Here is a 27,322-nt window from a genome sequence, read left to right as displayed (position 1 = left end):
ATAAAACAAGGTCAGACACTGTTGTACTGGAAATTAGGGTAGACACAAAATCCCTATGCCTCATTCGAAATACAACTGGGGTCTTCAAGGACACTCATTTATTTCAGTCCACATTTTACGATCTTTTGAATGTCTGGAGTAGCGGTGGAATAAATGAAAATATAGGACCATAAGTCCACATAAAGGTTACTTTGAGTATGAGAATGACCCTGTTCCTGATACAAAGTGGTCCAGTTATCTTATTGAACAAAGCCACAGCCACACAGCCTTTTGAGAGCTTTTACTATTTTGGGTAAATACAACAGCTTTGGGCTCTTGGACTATTCTAAGTGACAGCAACAATACAGAATTTACAGATTTGGTTTTATAGCATTTTAGCAGCCTGGGGTACAGAAAGTGTTCAGACGTGGCATTTTTCTATCCTTTTCTATTCTATATCTTTGACAAGACAGATGTCCTTAAGTCATAATTACAGAACTTACAGTAGGCAAGACTATATATAAGCCAATGCACAGAACAGAACAGAAGCAGATCCTGATAGCCTTATTTTATCTTTTCTCGGTCTGTTGACCTGCCAGTACTTCAGTGTGCCTGTGACTCTCCATCTCTGGAAGCAGTCTGTGTGTCTGAAAGCGATGCATGTGTGTGTGTGTGTGTGTGTGTGTGTGTGTGTGTGTGTGTGTGTGTGTGTGTGTGTGTGTGTGTGTGTGTGTGTGTGTGTGTGTGTGTGTGTGTGTGTGTGTGTGTGTGTGTGTGTGTGTGTGTGTGTGTGTGTGTGGATGGAAGCGGTGTGTGTGTGTCGAAGGAAGCAGTGTGTGTGTGTGCGCGGCACTTCAAACCCTCTCCCCAGGGTGCTAGTTAAAACAACAGCCAGATCTCTGTTCTCCATGCCAAATCTGCTAAAACAACGCCCCTCTCTCGCTCCTAAAACCTTCTGACAAGTGGCCATCAACACCAAGGAGCCTTGCTCCATTATTCTAATTCCTCAGAACATGTTATTTTCTCGGGGACAGGTTGGTATTTCCAGAGAAGGGGCTTGTGAATAAAAATAAACTCAATTATGAATTTGAAATGTGAGATTTTGACAGAGTGACTAATGGTGTCAGGATATAGGGCAATCAGCCCGTTCAATATATAGACTCAGGGCATGGGCAAATACCAAGAGGAGAGAGGATGGAGGGAAAATAAGCAGTGTGGGGAAATATTATAACAACTAAACAAGATAATACTCACCTCATAATTGGGTGGAATTCTGGCACCAAATCCCAAGGCGGAAAATCTTTTGTCACTAAAATGTAAAGTAAATCAGTCATACAATAATACTGTTGTCGCTGTTACAATAGAGAATACACTGTCACTGATCAAATGGAAGATACTTGTTGAGAACATTACTGTAATTTATCTCTTTCACACAGAAAAAACTACACTGCAAATCCCTCCTTTTAAGACTTGTTTCCAATTTAACCAGTTAGGACACTCAAATGGCAATTTAAGAATTGCTTCTATGTTCCAGCTGTCAGATTGCACCTATGGGGTGAGATTCTGTTACTCTCCGCCACCAAGTGGTAATTGTGCGGTCACAATTGCTGTATTCCCCACATCATTATCGGTATCATTGTAATATGATGAGCTGATGTGGTACTATATGCTCTGCCATATTGAATGCATTACTCTTTGTCAGGAGGGCAGGAGAGCACTGCACTAGAGGAATGAAAGCAGTAACTGTGGGGGAGAATGAGAGTGTAAGACACAGTAGGACAGAAGCAATGCCTGCTGGGAAATACCACTAGACATACAGTAGATCTGATCACACGGTGAGCTGTGGGGCTCACTGAGCAGTATGCGAGCCGAGACAAGAAACAGAACACGAGTCCTCTTAGTGCAACGGCAAAAAGAGAGGGTTGAAGAAAGGATTCAAATATGAGATGGAATGATTAGTGAGTTACAGCTCTCTCTCTCTCTGACAGGGAATGTGTGTATCTATCACTCTCCAATCCATGGCACTGTGAACATGTGTGCTGGGCTGTGTTAGCTTCTTTTCCATCACATTAGTAATACTGCCTAAATACATGATTTTGTCTCTGCTTTCATGCAGAAAAAAAGTGGATTCTCGAGCACCGTGGCAATCTGAATGAACATCTCCATAATAACATCTTGGTTTCAGTCATCAGCATTTGAAAGGAGCTGTTTTAATTTATTTACTGCAGCAGGAAGGGGAGAGAGTGATGACATGGGCTGGGAACACTAAAGCAGGAAGTAATAAGCATTCAATTGAAGATTTGCCTGTAAGCCCTCATTAGAGACAACTAAAGGGTCCCCTTTACTCTAAACTTTAATATCCCATCTCTGGCTGATTGATATGTTTTCCAGCACATTAAAAAATAATTGAAAAACAGATGATGAAACCCTTCTGGTCTCATCATCCACCCTTGGGAATTAAGAATGATCATCTCTGTGCTAAACATAGTAATCTTCAATTGGGCTTCCTCTGTCTCAGGAGATGGTATACTCTCTCAGGATGCCACTCTCTCATGAGAAAGAGAGAAGCTGCCCGCACAACCAAGGCCACTACAAAGGCAACTGGTTTCCAAATGCGCAAAGGTTGCTGCCATCCCCGATATTCACGGTTTGCTTACAGCTGCTCATTCTTTTCTCTCTAAAGACTGACAGGGGAGCATCTAACAAGCAAGCCAATCAAAATTATATTTATTTTTTCAAATCAAATTGGGCTTGGTGGATGTACAGTACAACACATGTGAAACGTCATCCCCAAAACCATAGTCCTTTGCTCTAGCAGGCCTAGTATTACATGAGGTCACGCACAGACACACGCACAGACACACGCACAGACACAGACACAGACACACAGACTCCGTTCTGTCCATTAGAGGAAGATGCTCAGACTGCCCTCTAAGCACAGAAACTCAAGGCCCCATCTCTCTGATTCAGAGGGGTTGGTTTAAATGCGGAAGACACATTTCAGTTGAATGCATTCAATTGTACAACTGACTAGCTATCCCCTTTCCCTTTCCCTTTCCCTTTCTATCAACCCAGGGAAAAGAGAGCTGGTAAAACATCTTGGATCAATGAAGGAAAGCAGCAGATGTGATTTCTCTCTCTCTGCCCCCAGTCGAGTTATAGAAATGCTCTCTTTTTGTTCCCTCCATCAACACTTTGGTCCTTAATCTCCTTAATCCTCAGATGAAGAAAGAGGGGAAAGTGGACCTCCTCTCTCCCACCACCCTCCATGGGGAGATTTACGCAGATTCTGTCAATGGCTAATCCTGCGTTTAATGAATCCCACAGGACAGTGCTATCCAGGAGAAAGGACAGGAATAACCTGCAGGAGCAATGGAGGTGTACGAGAACAAAATTGGCTGCAACACAACGTGCCGAAAACACATTTTCTCTGACAGCAAATCATGACAAATGAGTGAATATACTACATGCAGGGTCAAGTTGGGCGGATAGTTTTGTTAATTATTGTCTGTAATGCAAGGGAGATCCATCACAATGGGCGAATGAGAAATGGGCATACAACATACTCTCTGCTCGGCGGTGGCAAAGCCAGTTTCAAATTCTATAATACAATTCAAACTACTCAACCACTGATGTCTGATATCGCTGCCTTGAATAGCCATCTTTGACATACTGCCGCTGTTGTTTGTCTTGTATCTTTCTATTCTATCTAGTCCGTGGTGTTTTGTCCAAACAGAAAGCTCATTACAATACATTAGACTTATCATTTTAACATAACGGCGAGATCGACCTGAAACAACTTCTCAAAGTTGCCTCAGCGATTTATCTTACTTTTCTCCTCTGACACAAATGCAGTCAATATGTTCCAAAGCTCCTGTAGTATCAAGAGAAGAGGCTGTACAAATACTTACACTGGAAGTGGCTTTCAAGTCTGACTATGGTTTCCCCAGATAAAATAGACGTTATCTGGGAAGTAGCCTTTCTGTGTAGTGGTATACATATTCTCTTTGATTGTGCTCAACGTTTTAGGATTCTTATGGCTTTTCCAATTGAGCCTGGATTGAACATCACAACCTACAGGTTGGTTCAGTGTGTGTGGAGTAGTGGTCCGCCTCTGTGTCTAGTTTCCTCAAGTATTTTCTTAAGCAGCACATGGCTGTACTAAGTGATAAGTCCCAAGTAGAGAACTAATTATGTTTCACAGACTGCTATGCTGTGGAGGACTACCACCCCGGTAGAAAGCCATATTTCAACGTGGCACCAATAAGAAGAGTGGGAGAGCCAAGTGTGAGGCTGTTCACAGGCCTGTTTATGAGAATGGCACCAATGTCTGGGCTCCATGTTGGCACCTCTTTTGCACTTCCACGTGACATGGTGTGAGAGCGGATCTTGCAGGCGGGTGTCTTCACTGAGCCCCGTTCCCCTTTCAGTAGGAGAACCAGCCACTTCCCACACAGAGCAAAAGGTGCCCGGCTCCTAATCCAGCTCCTACTGTGTAAATGTGATCACACATCACCTGATGTTCACCAGAAGAGGCCTGCATGCCCACGTTGTGCACCTGAATAACAGCCTGACGTGGGAGGAGATAACCCACAATATGTAATGTAGGCGCAACACCTAAAGGCATGTTTGTGACACCCAAACTGAGTTAACTACCTACACATCTCTTTTCCAGGAGTTTGTGTCTCTCCAACAGGTCTTCTGCTGTTCTAGAGTTATCTCTTGCATTCTTTAATTAGGCAGCCAACGTTCTCCACACATTCAAGAGGAGGAGCCAACACTGGCATGACTCACAGTGTAAATCCTCATTTGGCTCTGTGCCGACAGACAAGAGGATCTTTCCTCTAAAATAGACCCAATTTGAAATAATTTGTTTCGAATTAACCAGTGTCTGACAAGACTGCCTCCGATAGCCCTGGTGTATATTGAATAAATATTGAATTAGTCATTTATAAATGAGGAGTATAACAATAATATAATAACCAGTCAATGACATATCCTTAACAAATACAGTATACAGAAAGTCATGTGACCACACACACAAATTAAAATATACAGTCTGTCTCTCCAACTCTCCCCAGCCATTGAAACCATTATCTCCCCAAACCCTTAAGAGGCCTGTGCATCCTTCTTCTGGCATCTCTCCACTTCTGCCTATGGCTCTGCTGTTGCCTCTCCTCTGCCCTTTCCTCTGTCCCTCTCTACCCCTGTCTCTGCCCATCCTGCTACTGTCCCTCCCTGCCTCTGCTAATCCTGCTGTGCCACTGCGCCAGGTTGGGTGTCCTCTCCTCTGGATTGGGGTAATGATCCCCTGCCAGCCGTGGAGGGGGATTTGGCCGCTCCGCCAGGCACAAGCAGTTTGCCAGGCTGAGACAGAATAGGATATCACAGGGTGCAGTGAGCACCACAGGACAGAGGAAATGCTGCATCCGCCACCACGAATGGAACAAGACCTGCTGTCTACTGCACTTGGAACCATTTCGCTTTGTGCCCATTCCAACAACAGCAGCAGAAACAGCAGAGGCAGCAGTAAATCTAAGCAGACCAGCCTCATCTCTAACACTGATTCTGCCTCCAAGCAACTTCATCTGAGATTTCCTCAGGGCCTCCTCATGCATTGCTAATGTCTGTGTAAAGGCAATTTGTTTGCTCTAATTTCCTCCTAGTAAGCTGGAACTATAGGGATTTAATGAAAGTGTTGGCAGTGGGCATGAGAATTGCAGGTGGACCTTAATTTAATTAATGCGTGAAAATGACTGTGTTTTTTTTGTTTTGGCAGTGTCAAATCCACAAGCGGCTCCTTGCGTTACCTTATCTCGGACACTGCCACTGGATGCAGCAAAACCACACCTAACTTTATATTGGACAAATCCCATGCAGCCGTGTTAGAAGTTCATGCAGTCACATTACAAGTTCAGACACTCGAACGTGTGATGTTATATTGTCGACACCTCGATTAGACTGATAGCCTATCCCCATCCAAATTAACATGAAAACATGCACACTTTCTATCGCAGTTTTGAACTTCTAACGCGGTAGGGATAATAGGAAGGGAGTGATTTGTAACACACAAGAACAGCCACTCAACGATTTGCGGGCTCATACCGCAGTTAAACCTTCAACACCGGCAAAACAACGTGAGTTATCACTCGATCTGATTGAATCGAGGCCTTATCATTGTAATAATTGTTCAACTCTGTCATTCATTTTCCAACTCATGCTTCAGTGAGTTGTAGAAAGAATCCTCTGAATTCTATTCTATTTCAGCATTCCACGATTTCCATTACCTCCTCATAGCTGGGAATTAGATGGAGTAGAACCACTGTCTCGGTACATTATGAGACATCTACCAAATGGAATGTAAAAAGTTAAATTTCCCATTGATAGACATACAGAGAGCAGCCCTACAGATAGAGATCAGGATGAGGCTGGGCAGAGAGGCGTGGTGCTGACTAACCTGTCATAGTCCTGACAGATCTCCCCCACTGCTATCAAAGCCTTCAGATACTCGTTGGGCTGGTACGGGTTGATGTAGTGTAGGGAGCAGCTGTTCCGTGGGTCTCCGTTGGAGGCTGTGAAGTCTATGGCCACCTAGAGCAATGACAGATTCATAGAAGACTGTAAACAAACCAAACAACATAAACACTAGACCTAGGGTCTACCTGTCCATGCAGGTTGTGTTGAAGCAGGCTATTCTGTACAGTGCTCTGTCAAACTTGTGATTCTATAGAGGAAGATTATGACAAATCAATTGACTTCCATTGTGTAAGTGTCTGGAGCCTGCGCCATTGAGTGACATTTCAACCCGGGAGAGGCCTCACAAGGTCTTAAATACTGTAATATCATCGCAATCATGTCCTCAAGCATAATTGCATAACTGCTTACGCAAATGAATCTGTATAATATATGGTGAAAACATAAATATCTAAGATACGTAAATGAACATTGCTGAAAATTTCTATTTTTATGTCCAGTCATTGCGCAGATGTTCTCAGAGCAATTTATACGACCAACATATGTGCAGGATGCGTTGAGGGCATGTAAAAAGGAGTGACAAAGGACATAGATAGTTCACTTATTTGACGTCAGCAGTGCTAAAGATACCGGCACAGGGAGAACTGCAGCTTCTCAACAAGGGAAATTATCATACAAATATTCTGCAGATATTCTTTTAATCATTAGTGCATTATCAAAGGACTTCTATAGTGTTCTTAATCTGTGGAAAGTGATACCTAAGGCTGTCTATGCAACAATGAAGCAGTGCTCCTAACATAGCAGTTCCCCTAAATTAATATTCATTATTGCCTCCTTCTAAGGAGCTAGCCTTCAGTGAGAAAAGCATCCGGGCACACCGGAAAATGCCAGTCAGCAGGGTAATGTTTAATTATTAAAAAATGCAGAATGTAATGTTTCACACTTAGAGAATGTAGCATTTAATCAAAACACTGGCCTTGATGACAGCACTTAGCCTGGAAATGGAACACTGGTTTACATTTCAAAGGCAGGTTAAAATACTACGCCTATTGTCTATTCCAACACCTTAATGAAGGCAAGCAACCATTAACATGTATAGAATGTGTAGGCAGTCAGTGGATCGTACACGTTTGAAGGTTAGCATAGCGTTGTACCATGCTGCTAAGTGATGATGACATGCTAGTGCATGCATCGGCTGCTCAACTTACTGTAAAGTGAATTTGGCATCCTCCCATGATGTAGTCGAGGAAGGAATACACTCTGTGAAGCTGCAGAACAGAGAGGAAGCTTTTAAACTAAACCCCAGAGGGTGGGGGTTCGGACTTGGTAGAGTACTCATCAATGTTTTTAGATGAGTTCCAGTTTTAACCAATGGCTGTTCCATTTACAAAAGAACAAGTATGTATTTTAAAACTATTATTAAACCACTACTCAGTAGCAATCACTGTTTAGAAAACTAGTATTATGTAGTAAGCATGAACATGGAGAATGGTGATGATTTAGTCTGAAGGCAGCAGATCTGTGATGTGCAGTGTGTTCTCTCCATGCCAGTTAGAGATCACACACCCAGTGGGGTGGCAGAGGATTCAAACTGAGACACAGCAGCAATCACATGAGCTGGGCGCAGTAAACTAATGAATCCAAATGAAATAATCCAAATGATAGGCTGCCTAAACAATAGGCCTGAGAGACACCAAAACAACTATACCAATTTAAAAAACTTTTCATTTTTAAAAGACCTCCGAACTAAAAACACGGTGACAGCCACCCACAGATGTAGTCATTTACAGAATTGGGTAGCGGGGGTGGACAGTAAACTGAGGATAATCGCATTTCTGAAAGGAGCAGTACTAATTTATCAGCACTATGTGTACATGTTCTGAGAGAGTAGAACCGTATATCAAAGAGACAGGGATGATTCTCTATGTATTCAATAGTGGAGAGTTGCTGAGCTGTAACGGCTGGCTCTAACCTTGAGATCACTGAGGATGACCACCCCAGAGTTTTTGTAGTTCTTTTTCTTCAGTTTGTACTTTGGATTCATGCAATCCCATGTGACCTTCAACACAAGAGGTAGACAATACATACAGAAACACAGTTATGAGTCGTGACTTCTGCTACAGACCTGTGGTGTGACTTGCAGAACATAGAAGAGCAGCGCGAAATTTCTTTAATCTATTTCTGTCTTTGTCAGAGATGAGTGACACATCAGTGACACACATCAAACATTCAACAGTGACTGACAGCACTCTCTCTCCTTTCGACTGACCTTGCTTCCACCGCCAATTTTCTGCATTTCTCGGAAGGTGGCATAAAACTCTCCGATGAAGTCGTGTTTTCCTCTGGAGTCGGAATCCCAGACTAGGCACTGTGACACAACCAGACAGTGACAGACAGAACCCTCTGATATTGACTGTTCATTCATCAGTAAGTTACTTCATTCACCAGTTCCGTTCATTCATTCATCAATCAATACCACAGCAGCAATGTTAAACCATCACACTATGACTTCCTGTGTTTCTTACCTTGAGCTTCCTGTCCTCATCACAGCTACACAGAGAGATGAGAGACACTTTAAAGGGCTCCCACACGGGGTTCAGGTTGTTTTTGATTACCTGCAACAGCAAGAGCACATTAGACATGAGTAACTTTCAGCACACATGGAGAAGGAGAGGTAGATACAGAGAGGAGGAATGAATGTGTCTATTACCTCAGTTCTGTGAACGAGCTGTTCCGTCCCATCATCGTTGATTCGATATATTTCCAAAAAGGGGTCTGACTTACTGAAGAGATCCTGCCAAATATACAAACCAATCAAACATAAAAAACACATTCTGGTTGAGCCATTAATGTACAGTCATTTATCTCAGACAATCAAATAACAAACAGGTTGTTGAAATCACACACACATCATGTTAGCTTGGTCCTCCTGGTGCTAAATTTGACACAGCTTGTCCCCTGCCTGTGCATGTGGTGTATTGTTCACTGCTGTGACAAATCAAATCAGGAAAAGGGCGTGAAAGAGTAATTTGACATTGAGTCTCAAGGTAAGCCTGAGCGCAACTACAGCTTGTTTGGGTCAATTGATTGTTTAGGGCTCAACAGACAGTATTTCTGTACATTGTGTAGTGTATCTGTGTGAGAGTGTTAGAGAAAGGAATGGAGGGAGAAAGAACGAGTGTGTGAGAGAGTGAGAGGGGGGCACAAAACAAGATATTTAATGTCCCCATTTCTCGCTGCATTAGCCTGATACAGCTCCACAGGGACAGCCAGGGAGGAAAGAGAGGGAGGTAGCCCCCAATATCGTTGTCACGGCAACCCCTTGCCAGTGGCGTCACTGTGGACTGACGTGCATTACAAGTGCATTTGTCTGTCAACATTTAATCCCTGTCCAGCAATAACAGCTCTCACCACTTATATAATCAGCACCATTAATTAAGTTACCTATACCTTTGACCAGCACGGTCTACTGAGTTCCATAATGTTACAAGTTCCATAATGTTACAAGTTCCATAATGTTACAAGTTCCATAATGTTACAAGTTCCATAATGTCCTCCAGCAGTCTGTTCAGTACCTTGGATAGCGTTTCAGGCAGCATTACAGTATTGGAAATAAATGGGGGATATTTCATTGCCTGATTCATGTTGGTCATACTGTGGTTGTCACAGCAACTCTTTCCATCTACAATTATATATATTTTCTACGTATCTCACTTCTCGAGTACTTTGAAAACAAAAGGTTAAACATTCAAGAAGTTTAAATGTAAACCTTTGAAAAGGTACTTTGTCCGAGCCATCAACCATTGTGCTGGTAAATCAACTACAATATTAAAGTGCCTCATCACATCTGATCACCATTGTGAAGCAGGCAGTATTTATAGCCTGTGTGGTATAGATCATGTGCATAGTCTATTAGAGTACTATTTCTCAGTGTAATGGGATCCTCAAAGTCATTGGAACGGACAGATTCCATACAAAGATAGTAGCCTGGCAATTAATCTGCCTGAGCATGTGGCCATCCCCCCATGCCCCCCCCCCCCCCCCCCCCTCCCACTTTCCATCTCCCGCTCTCTGACTATCTTTCTCCCCCCCTAAAAGGGTTATTCGGCTTTCCCCATAGGAGAACCCTTTGAATAACCATTTTTGGTTCCAGGTAGAATCATTTTTGTTACAAATAGAACTGTTTGGGGTTTCATGTAGAACCCTTTACACAGAGGGTTCTACATAAAACCAAAAATGGTTCCAACAGGAACCAAAAAGTGCTTTTACCTCCTATGGGGACAGCCGAATAACCTTTTTGGAACCCTTTTTCTAAGAGTTAAAGTAGTTTGCTGACAGGGTTGGGCAACTGAAATGTAATTATGTCAATAAGAAAAGGAAAGAGAACGTTTTAAAGCACACCCTACCACCATTGATGAGTTTCCCTGCCTCCAATGTACACTGAAGATTCGATTAGCCTTTATTGTTTGTGTCTAAATCACAAACAGTGCAATTGGAAATCTGTTTTTATTTCCACATGGAATTGCTCATCATGACCCTATTTCTACTGGGTTAGGTCCAATCAGCCAATCATAAAGACTGTAAATTGCTCTGATGAATACACACCAAGCAGACCTTTACCGCCACTCCCTGTTAACTTTCTCCAACACGGCTTAGAGTCAGAGGCCAATTGCACCCTTTGCTTAGTAGCATTCTGAGAGCATAGAGAGGCAGGAAGAAGATTTCTGCTATAATCAATGATGCCAGAGAGTTATTCCAGTCTTGTTGACTGAGATATGAACCTTCTGCCTTGAGCCTTGTGTGGGTGTGCCAGCTCTACTGTAGGTGCCTCAGTGCTCCAGCTCCCAAAATCTGCTGCCAAATATCTTTCGTAACCCTCCTAAATGCTCTACCGACAACAAACGCCCTCTTTCTGCGCTCACCATGCATTTTCCATAGCTTTTCTCCGTCAAGCCATTTATTGAAAAACTACTGCTGTCTGTGCTGTCTTTGCACAGAGAGCCCCATGTTGCATTGATTTCCTCATCTTGTGTTAGGGCGCAGGAATTTAGAGTTGAAAAGGACAGGTCGATCATGTCCTTTGGATATTGCAAGGCAGCCTTTCAGAGCCGGGATACTTGAAATGTATAAATTCATAAATTACAGACAAAAATGGAATGGTAGGAAAAAGGGGGAGAAACGGTATTTTGCAGATAATCACTAAGATTATGTTTTAGCCTGAGGCAGAGAAAGTGAGGGAGGAAGACCCTGAGAGATATGCAGAGAAAAGGAGGAAGACCCTGAGAGATATGCAGAGAAAAGGAGGAAGACCCTGAGAGATATGCAGAGAAAAGGAGGAAGACCCTGAGAGATATGCAGAGTAAAGGAGGAAGACCCTGAGAGATATGCAGAGAAAAGGAGGAAGATCCTGAGAGATATGCAGAGAAAAGGAGGAAGACCCTGAGAGATATGCAGAGAAAAGGAGGAAGACCCTGAGAGATATGCAGAGTAAAGGAGGAAGACCCTGAGAGATATGCAGAGAAAAGGAGGAAGACCCTGAGAAATATGCAGAGTAAAGGAGGAAGACCCTGAGAGATATGCAGAGAAAAGGAGGAAGACCCTGAGAGATATGCAGAGAAAAGGAGGAAGACCCTGAGAGATATGCAGAGAAAAGGAGGAAGACCCTGAGAGATATGCAGAGTAAAGGAGGAAGACCCTGAGAGATATGCAGAGAAAAGGAGGAAGACCCTGAGAGAGTAAATGCAGAGTAAAGGAGGAAGAGAAGGAGAAAGGCGGAGATATTAGTTGAGAGACAAGGAGAGAGAGAGATAGAGAGAGGATAAGTGTGGAGGTGTTCGGGTACGGCTTGTTGCTGCTGTAGGAAGAACAGACACCTGCAGAGCTTCAGGGCCATTGTGGGATGCTTTGTGTGGAGGGGCTGTTTGCAAACAGAGAACCACACCGTAACACCGCTTTAGCACACACACACACCAACACACAAACAAACACGCTCACACTGATCTCACCCTCATCTTCCTCTGGCTATCTGTCAAAGGTCCATGACACACCATTCTCACAATGCTTGTCTCAACGGGGAACCAGCATTTACAGAAAGCCAAGTTCAATTCAGACTTAATAGAACGAATGCTGAAATGTATGTTGTATGCCTTTATGTCATATCCTCCAGTAAATACAGTGTAAAGCATATGGATCTAAATAAATGTTACATTTATGTGTAGAAAATCCATATCATCATTGTATATCTTTCTTGTCTTGTTAATGACTGATTATGTCAAAAAGAGATAGATCCAATCTTGAAATCACAATTACAGGAGAGAGGTTCAACAGCCAGCAATAAGCACAAATTCACCCATGAACTATATTGACATTTCCATCAGGAGAAGGCCCCTAATCCCTTACCTTATCATCCAGTTTCTTAGCACAGAAGAACAGTTCAACATATCCATTGTTGCCAGAAATTTCTTCAGCATGTACCTGAAAAAAGAAAAAAGTTTTTTTTAGTAAGTCACATTTTTGCCAATGAGAATATTTTATTTTCCGCAGGCAGACAGCCTGTTGTATGACATGTGGACAGGACCATGAGTGTTATTACTTTAAAACTTCAACAGAAAGCTCACTCAAGCCCAGAAACGGATGTGGTTCCATTACTGTAATGCAGAGCTGGCCAAACGACTGCATGGGAGCTGGGTCCAAACTTAGTCCACAAGACTGTTTGGTTGGCCCCCAAAAGGAATGCACTAATAGCTAAAACGTGTATTATTCTGCATATTTGTGAAAAATCAGGAGATAGTATGAGAGAGAGAGAGAGAGAGAGAGAGAGAGAGAGAGAGAGAGAGATTATAAAATCCATGTACACAAACAACAAGTGATCAGTTGAAAATTGGCAATAAACACACAGATTTCCTTCCTCAGGGCCATGGGGTGAGACAGGGATGCATCTTGAGCCCCACCCTATTCAACATATACACCTGAGTGTACAAAATATTAGGAATGCCTTCCTAATATTGAGTTGCACCCCATTTTACCTTCAGAACAGTCTTAATTCATCGGGGCATGGACTCTACAAGGTGTTGAAAGCATTCCACAGGGATGCTGGCCCATGTTGACTCCAATGCTTCCCACAGTTGTGTCAAGTTGGCTGAACCATTCTTGATACACAGAGTAAACTGTTGAGCATGACAAACCCATCAGTGTTGTAGTTCTTGACTACACTCAAACTGGTTCGCCAGGCACTTATCCCTTTCAAAGTCACTTAAATATTTTGTCTTTCCCATTTACCCTATATATGGCACACAGTCAACGTCTTAATTGTATCAAGGCTTAAAAATCCTTCTTTAGCCTGTCTCCTGCCCTTCATCTACACTGATTGGAGAGGACTTAACAAGTGACAGCAATAAGTGATCATACATTTCACCTGGATTCACCTGGTAAGTCTATATCCTGGAAATGTTTTGTACAATCAGTGTACAATATATCAATGAATTGGCGAGGGAAGTGGAACAGTGTGCAGCATCCGGCCTCACCCTTCTGGACTCAGCAATCAAATGTCTACTGTTTGCAGATGATCTGGTGCTTCTGTCCGCAACCAAGCAGGGCCTACAGCAGCACCTAGATCTTCTGCACAGATTCTGTGGAACTTGGGCCCAATGAATCTCAGTAAAGAGAAAAATAATGGTGTTCCAAAAAAGCTCCTGTTACCAGGACAACAAATACAAATGAAATCTAGACACCGTTGCCCTAGAGCACACAAAGAACTATACCTACCTCGGCCTAAACATCAACACGACAGTTACCTTCCACAAGGCAGTGAAGGATCTAACAGATAAGGCAGGAAGGGCCTTCTATGCCATCAAAGTGAATATACAACCGGTCATCCCAATTACGATCTGGCAAAAAATACTTAAATCAGTTATAGAAGCCATTACTCTCTATGGTTGTGAGGTCCGGGGTCTACTCACCAAACAAGAATTCACAAAACGGGACAAACACCCAATTGAGACTCTACATACAGAATTCTGCCCAAAAATATACTTAGTGTACAACGCAAAGCCCAAAACAATGCATGCAGAGCTGTTAAATTCTATAACCACCTAAAAGGAAGCGATGACCACACATTCCACCACAAAGCCCTCACCTACAGAGAGATGAACCTAGAGACGTGTCCCCTCATCCAGCTGGTTCTGGGGTTCTGTTCACAAACACAAACAGACCCCACAGAGCCCCAGGACAGCAACACAATCAGACGCAACTAAATTATGAGAAAACACTAAGAGAACTATTTGACACACTGTAAATTATCAACCAAAAACAGAGCAAATTGTAATGCTATCTGTCCCTAAACAGTGAGTACACAGTGGCAAAATACCTGACTACTGTGACTGACCCAAAATTAAGAAAATCCTTGACAATGTAAAGACCCAGTGAGCATAGCCTTGCTTTTGAGAGAGGCCACCATAGGCAGACCTGGCTCTCGAGAGAAGACAGGCTATGTTCCCATTACCCACAAAATGAAGTGGAAACTGAGCTGCACTTCCCAACATTCTGCCAAACATATGACCACATTAGAAATACATATCTCCCACAGATCACACAGACCCACAAAGAATTTGAAAACAAATCAAACATTGATAAACTCCCATATCTGTTAGGCGTAATTCTGCAGTGTACAGTCACATCAGCAAGATTTGTGGCCCGTTGCCATGAAAACAGGGCAACCAGTGGAGCACAAGCAACATGGTAAATACCACCAATATTTATCTGTTTATTTATCTTCCCCTACTATTCATACTACAGCTATTTGCACATTGCTAAAACACTGTACATAACACTTTAAATGTCTATCTTTTTTAAACCTTTTTGAGTTCAATATTTTCAGTTAAATTCTATTTTGGTTGATGTTGTTTTGTGTCTTCTCACTTTTGTTTATTGTTTATTTCACTTGCTTTGGAAATGTAAACAAGTTTCCCATGCCAATGAAGCCCCTTGAATTGAATAGAGGTAGAGGGGAGAGGGGAGAGGGGAGAGGGGAGAGGGGAGAGGGAAGAGGGGAGAAAGGAGAGATGAGAGGGGGGAGAGGGGAGAAAGGAGAGGGGAGAGGGGAGAGGGGAGAAGAACTTAGGGAGAAGGGAGCACTCTAAAAGTAGACACTAAAAGCAGACACAGTGTTGCATAGCTAATGGTGTGGTCAGAGCCCAAAGAGTTCCATATACACTACAATGAGCCCATTACAGTGAGTGCTGCTCACCTTCAGAACCACTCCTGACGAACAATTAGAAGGTTACAAGTCATCTCAACACATTAGGACAAATTGTATTGGCCCTTTACTGCCCCTCACCTCCTAAATAAGTGTCATTATACGCCGGTAAGCCAGTGAATCAAGTGCTGTCTATCTAACAGGACTTTATCTGTGTTAAAATGCAAGACTACTACAATAATGAACAACATCTGTTGACTCAAAACAACAACAACATTTCTACAGTGTATGGTTTCTGTAATTCAAACAGAAGTGTGGCAATGATCCAGTAACAATCTCTATGGGTCTCTCAGCTTATCAATAATACAACACAGCAAGCTATAACACTTGGTGCAGCTTGTCAAGCTTTCTGTACGTACAGTATGCATCTTGGATTAATATGATTTATTATATCTCATATCATGGTGCCATTGTCCTGGTGAGTGTTGTGTAGGCATAATGTGTATTGGATTATGGCCCGGCAATGAACGTTCCAGTCAGAAGACCATTGAAATATGATGCTTGCTAGTAGGAGCCACAGTAACTGCATACAACAGTACCTTAATCCCTACCATTTGATCAACTGTTCTCCACATCCCATTTCCCCATATGCATGATGGACATCTGAGAGATGTGTTACAAAGACTGGGGAGGGATTTTTCACACAAAATAAAAACTGTTGTCTGTTGTTCTGCCACCTTCCAGATTAGCCTGCAGGCACATTACAGGCAGACGCCATGTCATTGGGATCCATCTCACGGACAGACCTGACAAAGCCCAGGCCCATTATCATATCAGGAAAATCCCTTTTCAGAAACCCCATGACACAGGTTAGCACTAATTCACTAGAACGCATTAAGCCCACACTGCTACAGGACTGTGCTTAAACAAACCCATTATATCCCCCATAACCGCCTCACAGCAAGCTGCCGTCATGTGATCGCATCCAATCAATGGTCATAATGGCAACACTAGCCCAAAGGGAAAGATCCTCAAATGCCATCTTTACTTTGGCCATTTCCATCACAAGCAAGTAATTCTCAGCCCTTCTCTCCAAGGGCAATTTATGCGTAGTTTGTTAGGGTACAATCAATAAAGATAGGTATCAATAAGGCAAAAGGTCTGTTGTTGACGGTATCGGATTCACTCCTTGGTTAAAACCCCTTCTCTTTTCTCCTCTCATCTCTGCAGTAGAAGAAGGCACTGAGAGATCAGAGACTCTGCACCTCTGATTTAACAGGAGCAGTGAGGAACACTGACTCTTCCTCCCACTCCACTAAAGGTCAGATTTGCAGGCTTGTTAAACAATTTCTCTGTGTTGTTCCCTTTTGTATGGCAATGTAATGTTGGCCTGACAGATGGTGTTGAGACCATCCAACAGAAACAACACTCTGGGCTTTAACGTCCCCCTCTCTTTGTCATGACAGATATTGTATATGAGTCATGATTCTTTGTACAGAGAAGCATCCTTATATCACAGGATTCACATCAGCTACTTGCTTGAATTGATTTAACAAGTCATTGCATTTGATTTTGCTTGCCACTGTTACTGCTGAGCGAGATCAATAGGATGATGAATAGGGGAAACTTACCGTGATGGTGGATTTCCCGGCGTACTTCGCATACTTTAGGAATAAAGGCTTCACCATCTTCTTCTGGGCTACAATCTGTGGAACACAGGAAAACTATGAATGACTGGTGACTAGTGAAGCAATGAGAAGTATTAAAATAGTTTGAGAGCAGTATGACGAGGACTGGTGACCTCTAACCTTTACCCTCTGACCTCTGTTGTTGGTGAGCAGCAACTCGGCACAGTGTTTCATTCAGTTTATGTGTGGTGAGTGATTTGATTAGACATAACAGATGGTACATTGGATAACTGAGTGGAAGGGTCAGACATTCAGTACAGAACCTGGCCGAGCGTACACTCCACTCCACCCAGGAAGTCGTCATCGCGGGTGCCAATACTGTGGGTGCCATGGATGTCGTAGACCTCGAACCGCAGCTTCTGCACTTCCTCAAAGTAGTAGTCCAGGGTGAAGACCTTGGCAAAGACCGGGTGCAGGTTGCTCTTGATCACCTCTGTCCTGTCAAGCTGAAGCGACAAGAGGGGAGAAAAAGGCACAGCATTAGAATGTGGACACGTTGTTGGATATTACTGGAGAAACTTGGACCTCCAACTCAACTCTCTAATGAGAGCTTCCTACCAATTAAACATACAAAGTGCAGTTTTATATGCAATGTACATTGTATCAGTTCATTTGCAATTCTAATTAATGTATGGGACATGATGATGCATTCATGGGCACATGGGAATGCAGGAACTACAGCCAAATACCCATCTGCACCTGGATCACCGCTACAGCCACTGTTGGCGTTCTTGTTTGTTTTCCTATTGATTAGACCAAAATGTAAATCTTGTGAAGCTCTTGTTCAGACAGTGACAGCAGAGAGGATTTTAGTGGACTGAGGGCTGAGAGCTCAGCAAACACACAGCTCATCCATTGCCATGCTTGGACATTCATACACCTGTTTATCTAATACACCTGGTTCATGCCTGAACTCTCCACATTGCCACCTGCTTTCAGTGGAGCACAGAGGCTGTGTTTACGCAGGCAGCCCAATTCTGATCTTTGACCAATCAGATCAGCTCTTTTGCCAATAATTGGGAAAAATATCAGAATTTGGCTGCCTATGTAAACCCAGCCAGTGTACCCATCTAGCACCCAGACAAATGATGTCCCATCCAGTAGCATCCAGCATCCAGTTATGTCCAGTACCAGATAAATTATTTTTCTCCAAGCTAGGTATTCTGAGTGGAGTCAACTCATCATCAAAAGCACATGTGTCCCCTAAAGATGCCATCAGTAAATTAAAGTGACCTAAAAAGCTGTGTTTGAACGATGGTTTAAGTGTTTCATGGTTTAAGTGTTTCATGGTTTAAGTGTTTCATGGTTTAAGTGAATCAATGGATTTCAAACTGGAGTTATTGAAAAGGCATATTAAAAAATAATTCAAGCCTAAGGCATCTGTCAATCTAAATCTGGTAGAAACTTAAAATGCCATAAATGTTTTACTCATTTTCCATTTCATTTAATTTGAGGAAAAAGTTGTGATGGTAAAACAGAAGATAAAGTCAGAAAGTTTTCAAACACAGGTAATTAAATATGAAAGGCAAATTGACATAATCTCCATAGTTTGATCTAAAAAATAAATACTCTAGAGATTGCCATCAATCTCAATACAGGCCTAGCCATCAATCTCACTAACAACCTTACCATAGCAAAGCAAAATCCCACCTGTCCATAGAGCGCAAATCAAGAATGAAGCTCCCTGATTAGCAGCTCTGTCAAAGCTCTCTAAAGTCAGAGTCAACATGGGCCCCACACACCAAACGCCATGAACATACATGGAACACTATAGTACACACATGCACTTCCACGTTAACATTCAGATATTCAGGAGTTAATCCTACTGCTTTGCCTCATGCTGTTGGCCTTGAGCTGACGAGAACACGCACATACACACACACTCACAATGGTTGATGAGAAGCAACAGAGAAAGCACGCACCTTTTCTCACTGACAATCACTGTAGAATAAAGTGTCTACTCTGCCCGTCCTAATTAGCGACACCTCAAGAGTGTTAAAGACAATGTTATTAAGTATACTGATACAGGTGACCTGAGGAATGGGGGTGGGTTGTCTTGTTATTCATTATTGACCTTGCAAACAGTACAAAGAGTGGTTAATTTCTCAGGAGATAACAGCTGAGACATGTTTTAATTAGACTCTCTAGCCCTCCTCCTCTCGCTGTTTCTCTCATTCTCTCTCTCCATCTCTCTCAGTCTTTCTCTCTCGATCTCTTCCTGTGCTATCTGGTTGGACATATTTGTGAACACGGACAAGTTCGTTTCCGTGTGTGAAGAAAGCTACCCAGAGCCACAGAGGAAGGGCTGTGCCTGTGTGATGCCTACCCCTGTGATGCCCATTCATCTGGGGTGGCAGGGAGAGTCTACAGAGAGGTGACTGTCTGACGTATGGAGGGATCTCTGAGGTCCTAGGGAGTCAGCTCCCTCTCTCCTCCCTCTCTCCTCACTCTCTCCTCCCTCTCTCCTCCCTCTCTCCTCCCTCTCTCCTCCCTCTCTCCTCCCTCTCTCCTGCTTTCCAGCAGAGTCGGTCCTGAATGGGAGACCAGAAAGTGAGGTTGGAGGGCCAGTAGGGGGCACTCTGGCCAAAGGAGCTCCCAATAGAGTACCACAGTATGAGTCGTAAAACCTAGCGGACAAATAAGAAAATGGTTCCAATCGTTTTTCCCAGAGGTGATTTTAGAAATACTTAAAATAAGGGCTGTGTTTGGTGTAGGATTAAAAAATGCTATTTAGCTGCTAATGTGGCTATCATAAAATACTACAAATGAAATGATGATCTGGACGAGACTGCCTAATCGAGGTAAATGTAAGAATAATTTGGGGTGGTGCAGCGGTCTCAGGCACTGCATTGCAGTGCTAGAGGTGTCACTACAGACCCGGGTTCGATCCCGGGCTGTATCATAACCAGCCGTGATCGGAAGTCCCATAAGGTGACACACAATTGGCCCAGTGTCGTGAGGGTTTGGCCGGGGTAGGTCGTCATTGTAAATAAGAATTTGCTCTTAACTGACTTGCCTGGTTAAATAAGAAACACATATCTAATGTTAGCTAAATTTAAGAATTAATAACTTGGCAAAATGTCTTTAAATTGACAATTCTGTGAACTGTCTTGTGCAAGTTTTAAATTGACACAATACCTGTTAGCAAAGGTGTCAACTAGAGATGACGTGCAGGAGCTTGGTCTACTTTCATGCTACTTTCATCCCTGTTTGACCGCTAGGTTTTATGGGTATTATGACACCCTCACTGTAGGGCTCTATGCCCCAGGGCAGTGAAGGGGACATTGAACTGAGTAGGGTCTTTCAGATGGGATTTTAAAATGGGTGTCCTGACTCTCTGTGGGCATAAAAAAATTCCATGGCACTTATCGTAAGAGTAGAGGTGTAATGCCGCGTTCAAAACAACTGTGAACTCTAGAAACAAACTAGCTCCAACTGGGATAAATCTTTTTGAACGGTCATCCAACTCGGAATTCCAAGTCGGAGACTCGGGCATCTTTCTAGAGCTACGACTTCCCGACCTGAAGATAACTGATGTCATGATTTGACCATGTGTTTTACCCAACAGAGAACAGAGGACTCTCATTAAGTCATTTTCATAAAGGGAAGGTGGTATCAGTGACAAACACTAGAATGCAAAACCGCTACAGGTGGAGGGAGGATTCAGAGAGGAAAAATGTGAGTCGATTTCTTGATACCTAACTTTTATAAAATAAGTATAATCACATCTTCAACTAAAAAATGTATGAGGTTTTTTTGTTCCCTTGTGTCCATGGAAGCACCGCTGCAACGCATGATATTTTACAGTGAAGGCTGCAGAAGCCTTCATTTGTCGGCAAGTCTTTTGTCTGCACACCCGCCACACGTGCGTGATTGGCTGGGGATCGACGGCTGGCTAGTGGCAGAATATTGTATATACATTCATTCATATGGGCAGAATATTGAATAAAATTAATAAATAATGTGCTCCATTCGTTCGGCAGGAGAGAGAGAAGCGAGATCTGTACCCGATCTCTCTCAGCCTTCGCAGGATGAGCAAATTATTTGCATGACAATGTTGCTTCCCTGTTCAGATGGATGAGAGCAAATGAGTGGGCCACCAAAGACTCAAATACAGATTAGTACAAGACATCATATCCCAAGGGAGTGTTCATTCAAAGGCCTCTTCCCCAGCCCAACTATCTTGACACAGCTCTCTGTTTTGCTGAATTCTATCTTTAGTAAAACCATGAAGTGGCTTCAGCCACTGTATATCAACAGCACTGATATGGTTAAGATCAGTGGCATGTATTGATGGATGCCAAGGGAAGCCAGGCTTTCCCAAATCATTTACCAAGAAAAAAACATAAAATAATGTCTCTTTCGTCTCTCTGTGTTTCATAATTGACTTTCAATACGCAAGAGGCTGAATGTATCTCACCGGAGAAAGCATCAGAGCGAGAGAAACAGCGCCCCTCTGTCTCTGTATGTGTAGGCCATCTATTTGATGCGGTCTGGTCATAAAGAGTACGACATTGCTGCTGTCCGTAGCATTGAACGCAAGGGAAGCCAGCAAGCGTTTGGTCTAAAAGTATAAAATAATAGCCAATCAGAATTGAACTCAACTGTGAATGGTCCTGGCGTACCAAAATAAAGTGTCAAGGGAAGCCAGTTTGCATTTGGCTTCAGTCCTATCATAGAGAAATATGGCATCTATAGAAACAACTTGAATTGTTGTATCTCGTTTTGTTGTTGTCCTCCGGTGGCTAGCTAGCTAGCTAAAATTGGCCCTTTCCTCAATTAGATGGAGATAGGGATTTGGACTTGTGGTTTTACTTAGTTCTCTGTACTGGCCAATGATTATAAAGGCAATTATGATCCAACCATAAACTACATTGTGCCCCTGGACTGAGAGGATGGAAGTTCAATATGTAGCTAAATGTAGAAGGCTAACATTGCCCATGAAAGGAAGTTGGGCTAGCGCCAATTATTTTAGCCAGGTAGACTAGGACAGCAAAAAAATAAGAGTGTACTGTATGACCGTCATAGAAAACTTAGTCAACATGAAATACTTTCACCAACACACACACACACACACACACACACACACACACACACACACACACACACACACACACACACACACACACACACACACACACACACACACACACACACACACACACACACACACACACACACACGCACACACACACACATATAAATCAGAACCATGGACAGCCACGTCATATGTACCTTACATGGATTGGACTAAATAGTTTTTGGTATCTTTTAGTTGTCACTGTAGGTGATTTGATGATGTTGAAATGCTGAAGTTGAAATGGTGCTGGAATAGTGGCAGCAGCTCCTGTTTTCTTTGCCACTTGCAGTAACTCTCCGTGGTTCTAAATTGTAGTTGTTTAGTAGTCTGAAAATGTCAGAAAGATGAACTTTCTTGACCATGCTGTAGGTCATGTAACTGTTTGTTACATGCAATATGCTTTGTGGACTTGACCAGACAGAGGATGCTCTTGGGTTTTGTTATGAAATAAAGGTGTGGTTCAGTTTATTCTGCAACTGTGTCTTCTTATTGTCTCGGCCTAAGGCTTATATATCACAGTCTCAAGGCATATGAACTAACAGGTTATAGATCAAACAACGCAATTATCACAACACATAGGATGTAATATGGCTTTTTATCTGGCTTGGCTTCCCTAGTGATTTTACCCACGCACCGCTACTGGTTAAGATACTTTTAGTCATGCAGTGTATGTGGACACCTGCTTGTCAAAAATCTCATTGCAAAATCATGGCCATTAATATGGAGTTGGTCTCCTCTTTTTGTTATAACACTCTTCTGGGAAGGCTTTCCACTAGATGTTGGAACATTGTGTTGGGGTGTGATGTGATGTCAGGAACTGATGTTGGGCAGTTAGGCCTGGCTCGCAGTGGGCATTCCAATTCATCCCAAAGGTGTTCAATGGGGTTGAGGTCAGGGCTCTGTGCAGGCTAGTCAAGTTCTTCCCCACCGATCTCGACAAACCATTTCTGTATGGACTTCGCTTTGTGCATGGGGGTATTGTCATGCTGAAACAGGAAATGGCCTTCCCCAAACTGTTGCCACAAAGTTGGAAGCATAGAATCGTCTAGAATGTAACTGTATGCTGAAGCATTAAGACTTCCCTTCACTGGACTAAAGAGCCTAGCCTGAACCATGAAAAACAGACCATTATTCCTCCTCCACCAAACTTTACAGTTGGCACTATGCATTCGGTCAGGTAGCTTTCTCCTGGCATCTGCCAAATCCAGATTTGTCCGTCGGACTGCCAGATGGTGAGGCGTGATTCATCACTCCAGGGAACGCATTTCCACTGGTCTAGAGTCCAATGGTGACGAGCTTTACACCACTCCAGCCTACGCTGGCATTGCACATGGTGATCTTAGGCTTGTGGGCGGCTGATCAGCCATGGAAACCCATTTCATGACGCTCCCAAAGAACAGTTATTGTGCTGACGTTACTTCCAGAGGCAGTTTGAAACTTGGTAGTGAGTGTTGCAACCGAGGACAGACGATCTTTACACGCTTCAGCACTCGAAGGTCCCGTTCTGTGAGCTCGTATGGCCTACCAAATCGTGGCTGAGCCGTTGTTGCTCCTAGAAGTTTCCACTTCACAATAACAGCACTTGCAGTTGACCGGGACAGCTCTAGCAGGGCAGAAATTTGACGAACTGACTGTTGGAAAGGTGGCATCCTATGACTGTGCCACGTTGAATATCACTGAGCTCTTCAGTAAGGCCATTGTACTGCCAATGTTTGTCTATGGAGATTGCATGGCTGTGTGCATGATTTTATACCTCTGAAATAGCCGAATTCCCTAATTTGAAGTCCGCCATATATGACTGATATTCTGTATATCTATAAGGCAGTTTGAATTATAGATGGTTGCCAAAGAAATCCATCTTTGTTCCTTCAGCCCACCTTCAGCCCATTGCGTTCCAATTTGAGATGCATTCTCCACTGACATGGATGATATGGTTATTCGGAGCATTAGGTTGTATCAATTATATCACCTCCTAATGCTCGAGCTGAGTTCAGGGGAGTTATGTAAACTACTCAAATGCTCAGCTTGCAGAGAATCCAGGTTAGTTTCCTCATGAAATGTTGTTTTATTGCATTACCACAGCGACAAATTGATTAGTGTGTGCTCAACACTATCAGCCAAGCTTCATTATTGCCAAAGCCTCAGAACACATTTCGCATTCATAACCATTAACTGGGCCTCAATAAATGCTTCCCATCTCAACGCACTACGATTTGGCATTGTCACTGTTAATCATTATCTGGCAATGCCTGGAGGAGAGGTGAAAACATTGGGGCATAATTGCAACATACACTGAGTGTACAAAAAAATTAGGAACATCTTGCTGATATTGAGCTGATATTGAGTCCCCCTTCTGCCCTCAGAACAGACTCAATTCGTCAGGGCATGGACTCTACAAGGTTTCTCAGGGATGATTTACTCTTGAAATGTCTTTGGTCTCTACTGACTTAGCTAACTCAGCTTTTAGTTTTCTTGCACCTTATTTGTGGAACAATCTTCTAAATGTTGTTAAATGTGATGTTTTGGTGCCTCTAGGGTGATTCAGAAAGCTGATTGAGGACCGTATTACTGATGTATGTGTTTGTTTTTTATGAACGGGTTTTTCTTTCTGCATTTTGTCTTTATATTGATGTCTATTTTCTGTAATATATGTCATTCAGGGCTCATCTTTTAAAAGAGACCTTGGTTAAATAAGGATAAATACATTTTAAAGGAAACTGTTAAGCGTTAAAAAAAAACAGCAGCATTGCAGTACCATACCCCGTTCAAAGGCACTTAAATATTTTGTCTTGCCCATTCACCCTCTGAATGGCACACATATACAATCCATGTCTCAATTGTCTTTAACCTGTCTCCTCCCCTTCATCTACACTGATTGAAGTGGATTTAACGAGTGACATCAATAATGGATCATTGCTTTCACCTGGATTCACCTGGTCAGTCTATGTCATGGAAGAGCAGGGGTTCCCTCTTAAGGATGGGACCCTTTTTTTTTTTTTAAATTTCGCCTAAAATGACATACCCAAATCTAACTACCTGTAGCTCAGGACCTGAAGCAAGGATATGCATATTCTTGATACCATTTGAAAGGAAACACTTTGAAATTTGTGGAAATGTGAAATTAATGCAGGAGAATATAACACATTAGAGCTGGTCAAATATAATACAAAGAAAAATTATTATTATTTTTTTTTTTTTTCATCTTTGAAATGCAAGAGAAAGGCCAATATATGACATAGGAATCTAGGCACAGTTTAGATTCTGGCCACTAGATGGCAGCAGTGTATGACTGAGTTTTAGACTGAGATGGCAACGTTTTAGACTGATCCAATGAACCATTGCATTTATGTTCATAGTACCAGGCTGGAACAGTGCCAGGCTGGAATCCCATCTCAAATCATCCAATCGCAAATCACCCAATCTCAAATGGGAACACAATGGGCTGAAGGAACAAAGATGGATGGATTTCTTTGGCAACCACCTTTATTCGAACTGCCTTATAGATATACAGATTATCAGTCATATATAGTGGAGTACTGCATCATGGAAAATATGCTATTCATAGCTCGCACACCCCCAGCTCATATTACAGATAGTGTACCAGTGTAATTCCAAGGCAGACAAGAAACTATGACCCGCAACTTAGAATGAAATAGTGAGAAAGAGATACGGAGAGTAGAGGAAGAAGCGTGAAAAGGAAAATAAGATTTCCTGTCCCACTCCCTCATCCTATGAACAATGTTCGCGGTGATCTGTTTGAGAATTTCAATTCAGTTTCAGGTAGCTACTCTATAAATCAGAATCCATTTCAAAAGAAAAGAAGATGGCAGCAATACCACCAAGCCAGCACCAGATAAGTCACTTCTCCCTGGCTCTACTTTGTTCTCTGTGATCTGGTGCACTGCCCAGCTGTTGGGATAATGGGAGCAAGATTAAGATTTCATCCTCAGTCTGACACGTTCACACAAACAGCTCACTCCTTAAATCTCACTCCTGTCTTCAAGCCACCACTGCCGTTCCAGATAATACTTTTTTTCTCGAAATATGGCTCAGCTTTGATATGGAGAAATGGAGGGCGGGGAGAGAGGACTGCCCCTCCCACTGTGCCGGCCATATCCTGCTAGGTGACAATGCCTTCCATTCAGTAGAAACAAGCCCTCACTCTGGTTCGCCTCATGCTATCCAACTCTGTCAGACACGGAATCATTGTTATTTTAATAAACTGGGGTCATACTACCCAATGTTACATGTCAACATCATAGAGATACTTATGCAGCTCATTACTGGCGTTTGCGCTTCACAGGCTTAGTTGTTTTAGCATCAACATCCATTGCTTATTGTTCATACAATCAGTACATTATGGAGCGAACAATGTTAGTTAAGACTTTACCAGGCCAGTAGGTTGGGGACATACAGGGGATGGGGGGTACTCACCTCTGTCCACTGTCCTTGGTTCTGCACCATGAGTATGACACATGGGTCAGACTTGTTCAGTGTGTCTCGGTCCAGCAGGGCCTTGCAGGCGACGCGCAGCTCCACTTTGGAGACGCAGGTGACAGGGCCACCTAGAGCGGCCCCTGGGGAGGTAGCATCCTGGACGTCATTCATCCTGGCTCAGGACCCAAGGAGTCAACCAGTAAGGAGCAAGAGAGGGTGGGTGCTGCCGAGAGCTCAGAGTAATGGGAACTACTAGGGATGGCTAAGGGATTCAAGCCGAGCGAGGCACTGAAATCTCACAGAGTTAGATACATAGAAGAGAAGAATGGATCCTTGGACTTGGCAGTGAATGTTACAAAAGGGCAAAGAGTTCTCTCAGAGGTCTGTATTTGAGATGAAGACAGGTGCCCTTTAATGTATGCAGAGATAACAGACAGGGTGGGCCGAGCTGGATGGAGGTTGGGGAGTCTT

At 43.0% G+C, this 27,322-nt stretch overlaps 1 protein-coding gene across 1 annotated transcript in view; it reads right to left on the bottom strand.

The window, feature by feature from the left end:
* The window catches only part of LOC120052496 (copine-7-like), a 32,557-nt gene extending 5,535 nt beyond the window's left edge, over window positions 1-27,022 (bottom strand). Inside the window, exons 1-11 of the mRNA XM_038999445.1 lie at window positions 26,849-27,022; window positions 17,598-17,780; window positions 17,278-17,352; window positions 12,853-12,927; window positions 9,164-9,247; window positions 8,979-9,068; window positions 8,723-8,821; window positions 8,426-8,512; window positions 7,662-7,721; window positions 6,437-6,570; window positions 1,234-1,288 (exon numbers count right to left, since the gene is read on the bottom strand). Of these exons, the coding sequence (XP_038855373.1) occupies window positions 1,234-1,288; window positions 6,437-6,570; window positions 7,662-7,721; window positions 8,426-8,512; window positions 8,723-8,821; window positions 8,979-9,068; window positions 9,164-9,247; window positions 12,853-12,927; window positions 17,278-17,352; window positions 17,598-17,780; window positions 26,849-27,022 (1,116 nt within the window). The remainder of the gene's footprint in view (window positions 1-1,233; window positions 1,289-6,436; window positions 6,571-7,661; window positions 7,722-8,425; window positions 8,513-8,722; window positions 8,822-8,978; window positions 9,069-9,163; window positions 9,248-12,852; window positions 12,928-17,277; window positions 17,353-17,597; window positions 17,781-26,848) is intronic.
* Between the last annotated feature and the right edge of the window lie 300 nt (window positions 27,023-27,322).

This window comes from Salvelinus namaycush, chromosome 1, assembly GCF_016432855.1.
Source record: "Salvelinus namaycush isolate Seneca chromosome 1, SaNama_1.0, whole genome shotgun sequence".
NCBI lineage: Eukaryota > Metazoa > Chordata > Actinopteri > Salmoniformes > Salmonidae > Salvelinus > Salvelinus namaycush.
The sequence above is the reverse complement of the archived record's forward strand: the minus strand, read 5'-3'. Positions and strand labels throughout refer to the sequence as shown.